This window comes from Sphaeramia orbicularis, chromosome 24, assembly GCF_902148855.1.
Source record: "Sphaeramia orbicularis chromosome 24, fSphaOr1.1, whole genome shotgun sequence".
Lineage (NCBI taxonomy): Eukaryota > Metazoa > Chordata > Actinopteri > Kurtiformes > Apogonidae > Sphaeramia > Sphaeramia orbicularis.
Genome location: NC_043979.1, coordinates 48,847,651 through 48,862,170, shown reverse-complemented (window position 1 = coordinate 48,862,170; position 14,520 = coordinate 48,847,651). Strand labels below are relative to the sequence as shown.

The 14,520-nt window shown below is 33.8% G+C and overlaps 2 protein-coding genes across 2 annotated transcripts; both read right to left on the bottom strand.

Annotated features, from left to right (window-relative positions):
- Positions 1-1,354: 1,354 nt before the first annotated feature.
- Positions 1,355-3,927, bottom strand: LOC115414727 (gap junction Cx32.2 protein-like). The gene is made up of 2 exons (XM_030128007.1): positions 3,799-3,927; positions 1,355-2,014 (listed from the first exon to the last, which is right to left on the bottom strand). The coding sequence occupies exons 1-2, from the start codon at positions 3,925-3,927 to the stop codon at positions 1,355-1,357; spliced, it is 789 nt and encodes a 262-aa protein (XP_029983867.1).
- Positions 3,928-8,220: 4,293 nt separating this feature from the next.
- On the bottom strand, positions 8,221-9,405 carry LOC115415208 (gap junction Cx32.2 protein-like). Its single transcript, XM_030128709.1, has one exon. It carries the CDS (start codon positions 9,235-9,237, stop codon positions 8,374-8,376), a length of 864 nt encoding a protein of 287 aa, XP_029984569.1. The 5' UTR covers positions 9,238-9,405; the 3' UTR covers positions 8,221-8,373.
- Between the last annotated feature and the right edge of the window lie 5,115 nt (positions 9,406-14,520).

The following is a 14,520-nucleotide window of genomic DNA, read 5'->3' as shown; positions in this document are numbered from 1 at the left end:
TCAAAAAATGGCATCCTTGGGGAAGATCATTTGTTGTCCCTGAGAAATAACAGGAGAAATAACTTCTTGGGGTCTATTTGGAGGAACCAGAAGATGTGTCCTTTTCAGAGTTTTGGCCTTTTCTTCACACTTTTCTCCTGATGAAGCCACTTTGAATCCATGTGTCATTCATTTTTTTCATATTCAATTGAGAATCCACAATCGGAAAATGAAAAAATGACTCTTTATTTCATTATTCATGTACAAATCAAAAATCAAAAAATGAGTTGTTTTTCATTCTTTCGATTGTACGCACAAATTAAAAATTAGACGTAAGCAACTGGACCAAATATTGGGTTTCATGTTGACATTTTTGATATCCGATTTGGTCTGACCCAGAAGTTGCTGACTTATTCATGTTTTGAGCTGGACAATCGTGGGTTTGCTAGTATTCTGGGTCAGTTTATCTTTTGGTAATTTGGATTTTATTTTCGGAAACAAAAGGAAAACTAGTGGTTAACTGATTTTGGTTTTAAAATAGAGGAATTAAAATTGAATTTCAAGGTGTTTTTCTTTCTCAGTGTCAACGGAGATAAACCAAATTTAAAAAACAGATTGATTTTTGTTTTCTCTTTCTAATAATAAAAAATAACCTGACAGAAATAGAAAAACGGACCAAAAGGTTTTCTTTTTCATTTTCTGAGACTGGACGTTGTCATTTTCAAGGAAAGAGCACTAATGTCATCGAGGTCACAAAGATTCTTACAAATGGTGGGTTTGTACAAATCTTCCAGTTTGTACGAAATCTGGAGTTCGTAGACATTCGTGGACGGAGCATGTCTACAGTGTCCAGATTTGGTACAAACCCATCGTTTGTAAGACTCTTTGTGACCGAGGCATTAGCGCTCTTTCCTTAAAAATGACAACATCCGGTCTCAGAAAATGAAAAAAAACACAGCTGTTTTTGGTTTGTTTTTTCCATTTCTGTCCGGTAGTAACTTTCTTTTTTGTTATTATTTGAAAGAGAAAATGAAAATCAATTCGTTTTTTAAAATTTGGTTTATCTGTTTTGATACTGAAAAAGAAAAACGCCTTGAAATTCAATTTTAATTCTTCTATTTTAAAATGAAAATCAATTAACCACTAGTTTTTCTTTTGTTTCCAAAAAGAAAATCCAAATTACCAACAGATACACTGACTTTGCTTATTTCCAGTTTTTAATTTGTGCGTACAATTGCAAGAATGAAAAACAACTCATAGGTGAATAATGAAATAACGAGTAATTTTGTCGTTTTCCGATTGTCGATTCTCAATTGAATATGAAAAGAACGAATGTTAGACGGATGGCTCTGGTTTGTCATATCTGGACGGTTCTTCAGGCTGTACTGTGACTCGCGTCATGGAGACTCAGCTTCTCGTTCTTCATCAAACTCTCGCCGTTAAAACGCGGGTGAATGGCGACAGCGGTCGACGCCACCGTTCTAGATCTTCGTCTGGACGAGCGAGAACAGGCCAGGTAGAAGATCTCCACCACGTTGAGTAGAAGAGACACGCAGGCTACAACCAGCATGAAAATGATGAAGATGGTCTTCTCGGTGGGTCGAGACATGAAGCACTCGACGGTGAAGGGACAGGGGGCTCTTTGGCAGACGATCTGTGGGACCATGACGAACCCGTACAGATAATACTGACCCACAATGAAGGCGATCTCCAGGATGATTCTGAAGAATATGGAGACCATGTAGTTCCCCAGAAGGTTCCCCTTAATCTGGATGTGGCCTTTATCGTCGGAGTACTTGGGATTTTTGACCATTTCATCTCCAGAATGGGTCTGCTTGTATTCTCTCAGTTTGTTCTCTTTATGGATGACGTGGAGGACGTGACCGAGGTAGATGAGGGTCGGAGTGGAGACGAAGATGATCTGGAGAACCCAGAAGCGAATGTGGGAGATGGGAAAGGCTTGGTCATAGCAGACGTTCTTGCAACCAGGTTGTTTGGTGTTACAAACCATGTTGGACTGTTCATCACCCCACACCTGGAATAGATGAAATAATCCATTAGCAACATGTGCTAATAAGCAGGGCTGTGTATCGGCAAGAATCTGGTGATACGATACAGATCACAATACTAGGTTCATGATACGATATATCATGATATATCACGATACTGTTAAAAAGGCAATTTTTTTTTATTGGTTTTGTTTCTTTTTTAAAAGATTATTTCCTGGAAGAACTGAATTACAACAGAAATCTGCACAAATACTAAACACATTTTTATTTGATCACAACAGAATCTAATGTTATTTCATAAAATGTTCTTGTGTTCAAACTGAAATGATGTTTTACAGACATTCCAGTTTCAGATCCTGTTCAAATGTTCATATTCTATTAGTTCAGAACTAACATCAGAACAGTATTTTTGTGCGATCCCAACAAAGGAAGTGACATTATTTAATAAAAGAGCGTTAAATAATAATAAATAAAATATAAACAGAATAGAAAAAAAAAAACGTAAAATGAACCTCCACAATATCTGCATTTGAAAAAATACCTAAAAATATTGATACAGTACTTTTTAATATCGACACAGTATTGTGAATTGAAATATCACAATATATTGCAGAACCGATATTTTCTTACACCCCTACTAATAAGCAGTAGAGTATTTATCTAATACAAAACAAACCACTGGTCAAATGTGTAGAAAAAGAAATTATAAAGCAGCCAGATATAAACTGCTTGCTGCTGCCTTTGAAACTATGAATGATAAATTAAAAGAAATTAAAGGAAGAAAGAGGAGTAACTCTTTAACCTTAAAGACTTGAAACTTTTTTTTTATTGTGACTTCCAAATGAAAATTTTCTCTACATTTAACCCTTTAAAGCCTGAACCATTAAGTTATTGACATGAAACTCCACTTCTTTGAAACTGGAGCCTTTATTGGTCCTTCTGAATAACCAAAGATCAAATATGAATTTCCATGTATGAGTTTCAATTTTGTATCATATTTGATCCATCAGGTCTCAGTGCTCAAATATTATTATTTTTGAACAAACAAAAACATAATATAACACAAACATGTCTACGTCTATGACGCTGGAGGATGTTTAGGTCTTCAAGGCTTTAAGGAACAACAATTCTATTAAATTTACAGTTGGTGTAGTTGCTTTTGCATAAATATATCAAAAATAATGAGGTTATTTTCCCCTAAAACAAAATAAAACTGCAAAAAAAAAACAAAACAAAACAAAACAACTGTTTATATGGAAGGAGGATTTGACTTTACATTGATAGAATCTGTAAAACCCACTTAAACACTTTTCTACATGAGATTTATTCAGAATATGACTTTACTTCAAACTCATCTACATGTAAATTACAAGAAAAGAATGACTTTTTCATCCAAATCTCTCATTAACTGAACATAAACCCAGTGTGTCCATCCACTGTCACTGATCCAACTCCATGGGTTTTACTGGTGAATCAATGTTGTAGAAGATGACGGTGTTTCCATGGTAACTACGGAGCCTCTGAACGTCCAAATGGGTCATATCTGATGACCATGAAAAGATGAAGAACTGTATTTTACACCAATTATTGACATGGATTACTAGAATTAGTGGATCAACAGGTATTAAACAGTTTATAAGGTTTTGGTTGCTGGCAGCTGTTTAGATCTTTAAGGGTTTTAAATTTCCAATGTGACCACCAGAGGGCGTCGGTTCTACAACACAGAGATCAAATCAGTGACTGTGCTGATTTTTATGTGTGTGTGTGTGTGATGCTACAGAAAATAAAGTACAAACACACAAACTCAGACCTTCTCAGCTCCGGCTCCAAGGATCATGATCCTGAAGATGAACAGGACGCTGAGCCAGACCTTCCCCACAACAGTGGAGTGGGACTGGACCTTATCCAGCAGAGACGACAGGAAGCTCCACTCACCCATGGTGTGTGATCTGACAACAAACAACACAGTAAAACCACCGCTCATACACACAAGGGAAGCCTGTTCTTGGTTTGAGGGATTTGGCTTTTTTTTTTTTTTTTTTTTTTTTTCCAGAATATTTTTATTGAGGAAAACGTGGCATTCACTTCAATCACAATTTACCCTCCTTTACACATCTGTACCATTTAATTCAAAACAAAAACAAAAACAAACAAAAATTGATTGAAATCTTTATTTCGAACATGTAGACAGTGAAATCAAAACAAAAATCAACCAACAAAATATAAGTTACTGGTACATAAAAAGTTGATAAGTCTACAAAAGAAAATAAATAAATAAATAAAATTAAATAATACATGCTCGAAAAAGAGTAGGAAGAAGTAAAAACTTATACACTCCTACCCCCAATCTCTATTCCTTATTATCTCTATATAGCAATTATTATTTTATTTGAATATAATAATAATAATAATAATAATAATAATAATAATAATAATAATAATAATAATAATAATAACATCAATAGAGATTAAAAAAATGATTTGTCATATTTTAGGCTTTTGCAGACTTTGCATCGAACTCAAATAAAAACAGAAGAGAAAGGCTGAATTTGTTCCATAATCTGCTGTTAATTTGAATATAATTAATAGTTAATAATACATATAGATCTAACAACACTGTTGCCCATAAAGTTTGAAGATACACACACATTATTTCACATGAATATCAATATAATAATAATAATAATAATAATAATAATAATAACAACAAAAATAGAAATAAAAAAAATGATTTGTCATATTTTAGGTTTTTGCAGACTTTGCATCCAACTCAAATAAAAAACAGACGAGAAAGGTTGGATTTGTTCCATAATCTGCTGTTAATTTGAATATAACTAATAATTAATAATTCATATAGATCTAACTACACTGTTGCCCCTAAAATTTGAGGACACACATGCACATCCCTCTTTTTATTCCTATTTCTACACATCGATAATCATCTTTGACCAGGTGTAATGATTAAATATTGAGTCTTAGTTACACTTTATCAAGAATAAATCACATTGTCACAATCAGTTCATGAAAAGTGGGAGAAATATTTTATCACAACTTCAAAGGGAAGCAGTGTAGTAACATATTTTCATCAAACCACAATAAAATACACTCTTTTACTTTTAGATTTTAGATAATTTTTCATTTTTTTTCAGTATTATTACTCCAGTGCTGTTCTATCTAGAAGGTGTTTATTAATATTTGACTGTTATAAATATTAAAAACTCATATTTTGACTGTATAACATAGTCTGATATAAAATCTAATCGTATAAGCATAGATACAATAAAAAATGACAAAACTAACTCAATTACCATAGTTGCAGGACAGTTAACCACATTTCCGACTATGAAATGTAATAAACATGTTTTAAGAGAATAAAACTATCATCTTGACTTATATTTATATCATAATCATTCAAGCAGTTAATTTGTAATATTTTCTTTTCCATCATTTAACATGTTCAAGCTTTTCATTATTTTTTCAACACATATCACTAGTGCAACTTGTAATTTTTGCAAACATAATCATAAAACCACAGAACAAACATATTTTTTTCTATGAACACATAATTATACGTCATAAAACTGCTGTAATCTATACCGTGTTTGAAATTTAATGAGGGAACAGTAAAGTTTATCACAGAACATAGGCTTATCTCTGTCGATTAGATGTAACGATAGGAGAAAAACATATATGATATAACAGATGCAGATATTTTCAACACATAATTTGAGAAAAAATCAGAACATAAAGAATATATAAACTTAAATGTGCAGATAATTTGTTGTTACGGGACATTTTGGAGCATGAGCATTTGGAAATTTAGTTGAAATTTGGTTAAATAAGGTTATTTTTTTCTTGTCTAGTAAGAAAAAAGTATATATTTTAAAGATAAATATTAATTCCCGACAGTTATACCATGCATAACTCTCTTTGTGTTGAGTCTCTTTGTGTCTTATATTTAAATTACTGTCTCCAGCTTTATATTTTACAGATGAAGATAATAGAAAAGCTTTAAAAGTCCTTCTTACCTTCAGATTTGTGCTGCTTTTGTCCAGACACTGAACCACACTTGTCACCAGCTCAGTGACAGAACGTACCAATGCAATCCCGCTGATCATACTTTGAACTTTACATTTGATGCGATTGTGCAACATGCAGCCTGTCACGTTGTCATGACATCTGGAAATAAGTGATAAACCACAGGCGGAGAATTTGGGGGATCAGCATCGACTAGATTGTACTGGTTAATAATTGCCAGTGCTGTAAATTCTTGTGCTCATTTTTTCATTTTTTTTTCCTCTAATGTTTTCCGTAATTATGTTAATTTTTAGCAGCGTGAGCGAATGGTATTGATCTCAAAACCGTAACGCGATAATAAATGTACAATAAGAATACAGTATAGAACAGAATATCCACCTTTTTTCCCTTTTATTCTCAGTAAAGTATCTACAAAGTTTTTATAAGGAGGCATAAAAAAGCAAATATGAGGCTTGTGCAATGGATACGACTCGAAGCCTGAACAGTCACGTTGCTTTTTTTTTGTCGTGACTGTGTGTGTTTTGTGTGGATTGCATGATTGCACACAATAAGAACAAACTGAAATCTTACCCTGAAAGCTTCACAGTGATGCTTTTGTATGGAACTGCAGCGTTTTTAGCAGCTTTTGCACACTTTTCTGACCACCTTCTGCTGTTTTTTGTCACGTATCTGCTTCACTTATGACTCCTTCTTTATATATAATTTTTTTTTATTAGTTTTTTCGTGCACACATAGAAATATCTGACATGTGCAATGTTTTCAGGTGTTCTAGTTGAAAGGTAATAGGAAGAAAGAACACCTTCTATGAATGAACTATAATTAACCATCTATTTATTTATTTATTTATTTATCTATGTATTTAGTGTTTCTATTACAACTAGTATTATTGCTTCATCATTATTATTCATTTCTTTTTACTCTTCATGTTATTGAAAGAAATGATGTTTATAGATGTAAAACCGTCATTTCTTTTACTTTTATGTCATTTTTATTTATCCCTCTACTTCATGTAAAGTATGAAAATGACATTCTCTTATTTTATTTAAAGTATAACTAAGTCAGTTTGAGCTCATTCTAAAAGCCTTTTGGGTTTCCGACCTCACCTGCACATTTTCGTACCCTTCATGTAATATATGTACATGTATTTGTCTTTTTTTATACCGTATGTGCAAATAATTATCCCTTCCCACCCACTACTGAGAGAAAAAACAACATAAAACAAAACACAAAGAAATATATAATGAAAAAAACAAATAAAACACATGACTACTGCTGGATTTACAATAAAATAAATGAAATTAGAATATATATATGATGTTTTAATGTATGAATATTAATATATAAAGTTATAATTGTGGAATCTAATCAGTGTATTTCATAACCAAGTAGCACGTACGCAGTAAAATGTGAGATTTTAACCCTTTCGTTCACAGTGTTCACTTATATTTGCAATATTTGCTCCTAATTAGCTGTTTTTAGCCTAATTATAACACTACAACACTAGTATTTCTACATTTATATTTTTTTTTTTTATCATAACTTTACTCTAGGTTAAGTTTTCCTGCATCAATCATATGTGTGTTCTAACAGAAAGAGGCTTTTGGACACTATTTAAAAATATATTTATGGCGAAAGTTATTTTTTTCTACTGTAATATATATATATATATTAAAATAATCCAGTTGGACACTTTTAAGTTGTTGTTTTGGAGCACTCAGTTTTGGAATAATTCATGCATGAAAGGGTTAAAGTGTAAAAGTGTAAAGTTCACATTTTATTGTCATGTACTGGATAATAACACAAAATAACCTTCACAGTATTGATTTTCTTACACTGAGAGCCACCTCAGCTTCAGTTATCAGTCAGATTAAATATGTCTAAAGTCAAAGACACTCAAATACTCAGTGTTAATGTGGTAAAACATGACAAAACAGTGATTTTTTTTTTTAATCCAATTTCAATCATTTATTAAAAACAATGTGCAAACATCTCCACAGAACATAGTAGAAACATTACATTTCACATTCATTATTATCCGACATAATAGACAAGACAATAACTTAGACACCGTTCATTGTTTTTCTATGAATACGTGAAAACATCAATACAAAAAAAAACATATTGCACACTTTCCATGATTAGATTTCCTTCTAAAACATCTAAGAAAAAAAAAACAAGGCCTCCAACTGCATCAAGTCTTTTCCTACAGAACGTCACATTTCAACCAGTGACGAAGCATTTCCCTGATATTTTTGCATATTTTAAGCAAGGTCCACTTTCATATTTAGAGAAAATCAACAAGAAGAATCCATCATTTGAATACACGTGAAGGGTGACGGTGGTGGTTTTAATGTCCGCTCAGGAGTCGTTTCTCCTCCTTGGCGCCGTCCAGACTTCCACCGATGCTCTGGTTGCTCTCCATCTCCAGGTTGAGCTTGTTCTGCTTCAGCGCTTCGTCGTTGGTCGACCACCTGGGCCCCGACGGCCCCGACAGCCCCGCCGGGTTCTCCGCCGACGTGATCTTATGAACGCGAGGCTTGGATCTGCATCGGAGCCGGGTGCAGAGCAGGTAGAACACCTCCACCACGTTCAGAAACAAGGAGACGCAGGCCACCACCAGCATGAAGATGATGAAGATGGTTTTCTCCGTGGGTCTGGACATGTAGCACTCCACGGTGAAGGGGCAGGGCTTTCTGGAGCAGGGGAACATGGGTACCATGATGAAACCGTACAGGTAGTACTGACCCACGATGAACGCCGCCTCGATGATGATCTTCGCCACCAGCTGGGCCAGGTAGCTCCCCAGCAGGTTCCCCTTGATCTTCACCTTGCCCTTCTCGTTGGTGTACTTGGGCGTTTTGCGGCAGCCTCCGGGGCTGGCCATCAGCTCCCTTAACTTGTTCTCCTTGTGGATGACGTGCATGGCGTGGCCCAGGTAGACCAGCGTCGGCGTGGAGACGAAGATGATCTGCAGGACCCAGAAGCGGATGTGCGAGATGGGGAAGGTCCAGTCGTAGCAGACGTTCTCACAACCGGGTTGCTGAGTGTTGCAGACGAAACCCGACTGCTCGTCGCCCCAGACGCTCTCGGCGCCGCCGCCCAGAACCATGATCCGGAACAGGAACAGGACGCTCATCCAGATCTTCCCGATGACCGTGGAGTGGGACTGGACTTTATCCAGCAAACTCGACAAGAATCCCCAGTCTCCCATGGTTGGTGGAGATGTTCAGCTGTGGTTAACAGAAAAATGAAAGCAGGGAGCAGCTTTAAATGCACGGATAATAACCACACCTGTTACTGAAACATTAACCACAACACTGGATTTCATCAATTCGCTGCCGTAAGAGGAAAAACACTCATTTCTGCTTTATCAGCTTTTCCTGAAACAGACATTCAACTCTCTTTGAACCCTTCGCTGCTGGTGATTAATCATCAGAACGTTGAAAACACAAAAAGGATTAAACCACAAGAAAACACAGAAAATATACAAACTGAGTATTTCCTTTACAAAAAAAAGGAAATCCTTTTTAAATTTGTCTTAAAAACTGCAAAAAAGTGTAATTTTCTCATTTCTAGTCCAAATATCTCATCACACTTAAAATAAGACAGAATCACCTAAAGGAACTTTTTAGTGAAATATAAGAACTGATTTATAGACAACAGATCTGGAAAATCTGATTTCAGGAAATCTTACCAAGATCATTTTCACTTGGTCCATTAGCAGATTTTTGTGCTTAATTCAAGATTTTTTTTTCTTAATTCAAGATCTTTTTTTTGTGCTTAATTCAAGATCTTTTTTTTTCTTAATTCAAGATCTTTTTTTTTCTTGCTTAATTCAAGACTTTTTGCTTAAATTTTTTTTTGCTTAATTCAAGATTTATTTATTTTTTTTACTTAATTCAAGATTTTTTTGCTTAATTCAAGATTTTTTTTTTGCTTAATTCAAGATTTTTTACTTAATTTAAGATCTTTTTTTTTTTTTTTGCTTAATGCAAGATTTTTTTTTGCTTAATTCAAGATTTTTTTGGCTGAATTCAAGACTTTTTTTTGCTTAATTCAAGATTTTTTTGGGCTTACTTAAAGATTTTTTTTTTGCTTAATTCAAGCAAAAAAAAATCTGCCAATGGAACAAGTGAAAATTATCTTGGGAAGATTTCTTGAAATCAGATTTTCCAGATCTATTGTCTATAAATCAGTTCTTATATCTCACTGAAGTGGGGGGGGGGCAGGCACTGATCTGCCTTGGCGGAGGTTTGCGCTCTCGGAGTGCTTCTGCTTTTAAGTGTGATGAGATATTTTGACCAGAAATGATAAAAATACACTTGGTAAGAGTTAGACTTTTTCCAGTGAAGCTTGACTAACATTTGCTGATTAGTCAACATTTTCCCAAATACAGATTAAAATCATAAGAAAACATTAAAAAAAGGAACTAAGTGAATCTTTCCTTTGCAAAAAATCTTGTGTTATTATTCTTTATACGTGTCTTAAAGCATGGCCAGCCTTTGCTTCTTAGTCAATGTTTTTCCAAACTAGTAATTAATCATCAGAACACTGAAAACAGAAAAAATATTAAACCATAAGAAAACATAAAAAAATGTAACTGAATCATTCCTTTACAAAAACCCCCAAAACAAAACAGAAAATCCTCTTTAAAAGTGTCTTAAAGCTTGAGTAACCTTGGCTGCTTAATCAATATTTTAACAAAACAGAAATTAATCAACAGAACATTGAAAAAAAAAAAATTAAACCATAATCATAAGAAACCATAAAAAATCTATTAACTGAATCTTATCTTTACAAAAACCCCCCCCAGAAAATCCTCTTTAAATGCGTCTTAAAGCTTGACTAACCTTGACTGATTGGTCAATATTTCAACAAAATGGAAATTAATCATTAAAACATTGAAAACAAAAAAAAAACGTTAAACCTTAAGAAAACATAAAAAAGGTACGAAGTGGATCTTATCTGTGCAAAAAACCCTGAAAATCTTGTATAATTATTCTTTCAATGTGTCTTAAAGCATGACCAGCTGTTGCTGCTTGGTCAGTATTTTCCCAGACTGGAGATTAATCGTCAGAAGATTGAAAAATTAAACCATAACCATAAGAAAACAAAGAAAATGTACAAACTCAATCTTTCCTTTCCAAAAATACTGAGTCTCTTAAATGTATCTTAAAGCATGACTTTGGCAAAGATAAAACAGTAAAAAAATGAAGTAATTCACACAGTTTTCTGCTACTTAATGTAAATACAATCTAATATTTGATGCTTTAAAGTGAATAGATTTTCTTCATGAATCATCACATATATTCACTTGGATCGGGTTCTGAGCACAGAGAATGAAATGGTTGCACCTTACCTGACGTCCTGGTACTGAAGGACTGTCTCTGAGTCGGGACGGTCACTAACTAAAGGTGGACCTTGGAGCGTCCCTGGCGCTGGTGAAGGATCACATTGCATAACCCACATCTGGCATCAGTGTCACGTTGAACCCGCGTAGAAGACAAGTCCAAGAAGACTAATAATTGACAGGGGGTTGTGTGTCATGTTTGACAGGTCTGCAGCTATTAAACTGTTAAAGGGGGGGCACCTGTGGCTTTGGGGCCACATGTGGCTCTTGGGCCCTTTTCCAGTGGCTCAATGGGGCCATGGCAAAAAGCAAAAGGAAATGAATGAGACTTATTTTATATACATATATATATATATATATATATATATATATATATATATATATATATATATATATATATATATATATATTTACACATTTTGCTATTATTGTCACAACCATATAGTGCAGTGGTTCCCAAACTTGTTTGGCTCGTGACCCCATTTTAACACCACAAATTTGTGGCAACCCCAGACATTCAAAATGGAGAATTTTTTTTGCTAAAATTAATTTGTTTTGGCTTAGGTAATATTTTGTTATACTATGTTGCAAATAAGCATACATTTTAGATGACATTTAAGCTATATAATGTGTAGCACAGGTGTCAAACATGCGGCCCGGGTGCCAAATCCGGCCCGCCAAAGGGTCCAGTCCAGCCCCTGGGATGAATTTGTGAAGTGCAAAAATTACACTAAGATATTTACAGTTATTTTAGTTCAGGTTCCACATTCAGACTAATTCAATCTCATAATAATCTATAAATACTCACAACTCCAAATGTTTCTCTTTGTAAATGTAAATGTTTGCATGTATTTACACTAAAACAAAGTATAATTTTGCAAAAAATCTGAATAACCTGAACAAATATGAACAACCTGAAATGAGAAGTGCAATTTTAATAATATTCCACCTGTTACTAAATGTTTTGTATGTTTGTAGATCCACTGTGATCTGTAAGTTAGAATGTACATGAGTAAATGATAAACTAAAGCATAATAGTGTTAAAATTACAATTTTTTTTTGTCAGTTTGTTCACGTTATTCACATTGTTTGAAGGGATAGTTTGTAGATGTAAACATTTTCATAATGTAATTTTACTTTTTTTGCTGTAAAACATAGAGGAAAGTTGGGAGTTGACATTATTTATTTATTATTATGTTATTATTTTACTGGTTCGGCCCACTTCAGATCAAATTTAGCTGAATGTGGAACTGAACTAACATGAGTTTGACAGCCCTGATGTATAGAATGCAGCTTTTTTAAAATTTTTATTAGAAAAAGTGTGTGGTGTTTTAATTATGACACATTGAATTATTAAAACATATTTTTTATAAGTAATTTTTAAAAAAAATCAATTAGAAACTAGAACTAGAAACTATAAATTTCAGGCGACCCCATTTGAATCCCAGGCGACCCCACGTGGGGTCCTGACCCCGAGGTTGAAAAACACTGATATGGTGATTCTGATGTTATGCAGTTGTAAAAATGTAGACTACACTCCAAGTGAATTTTAAAAAAATAGTAGTAGTAGTAAAAGTAGATTAGTTTTTAATTTTAAGACACTGAAGGTATTTGTATTCTTCATGGCAAAGAAAGTTTCCCATACCAGTTGATTTTTGAATGAAAATAGTGACAAATATCACCATTTTCATTAGTTCTGTAATTTCTTTGTGGTTCTGAAAACGCACTGAAACTTTGATTTATTCTCCACTTATTCTGTACAAACTAATCCTTAAAGAGCTTCTTAAACAGTTTCCTCTTTGAGGAAAGATATAAAGGTATCTTTTGGCTCCAGACAGTTTTGTTTTAATATTTCTGTCCTCAAATGGCTCATGAGTTAAAGGAATGTATGAAAAAAACAAAACAAAACAAAAAAAAACAGTAAGAAATGTGCAGTAGTTAGAACGTGTACCTAATTTAAATAAACCTCATTTTAGCCCAAATTTCAGCCCAATATAAAATAAAGTGGGTCAAACCAGTAAAATAATCCCATAATAACCTATAAATGACATATGTAATTAAACTTATCACTTTAACTCAATAACTGATAATCACTTGACTGTTGGTTATTTATCGTCTCCTCCACCTCCTGGTGTTTATAGTTCTGTTCTAGTCGATTCTTTCATTCATTTTCTGAACCTGCTTTATCCTCACTAGGGTCATGGGGGTCGCTGGAGCCCATCCCAGATCCTTATGACCCTGGACATGTCACCAGTTCATCTTAGGGCGGAACATACAGAGACAAACAGTTAGACCTATGCACGATTTAGATGAACCTCCTCAGACCCAGGAAATGTCAGCAAAGTACAAGCTTTTTTGTTTTTTTGTTACCTGCACCAAGGAGGTTATGTTTTTACCAGGGTTTGTTTGTTTGTTTCTGTCAGGTACTAAGTTTCTTTTATGTTCTTAGAGAGAGAACACGAAAATCAATCTGCTTTCTAAATTTGGTTTATCTGTTTTGACACTGAAAAAGAAAAACATCTTGAAATTCAATTTTAATTCTTCTATTTTAAAACAAAAATCAGTTCACCACTAGTTTTTTTTAGTTTCTGAAAAGAAAATCCAATTACCAAAACATACACTGACCATGCCATCAGATAAAAGACACAAAATTATGATTTCAATGGGACTTTACTGAGTCAAATAAAGGTTAAATTTATATAAAAAAAAAAAAAGTTCAATGAGACTAAAACAAATTTAGAAAACAGATTGATTTTTGTTTTCTCTTTCTAATAACAAAAAAGAAACTTACTACCTGACAGAAATGGAAAAATGGACGAAAAATCCCTGGTTTTTTTTTGTTGTTTTTTTTCCCAATTTTTTAGACCGGATGTTTTCATTTTCAAGGACAGAGCGCTAATGCCTCGGTCACAAAGATTCTTATGAACGATGGCTTTGTACAAATCTTCTAGTTCGTACGAAATCTGGAGTTAGTAGACATTCATGGAGGGAGCATGTCTACGATGTCCAGATTTGGTACGAATTGGAAGATTTGTACAACATCCGGTCTCAGAAAATGAAAAAAACAAGCATTTTTGTTTTTAAAAATTTGGTTTATCTGTTTTGACCAAGGTTATTATCGTTAACGAAAACTAATGAAATGAC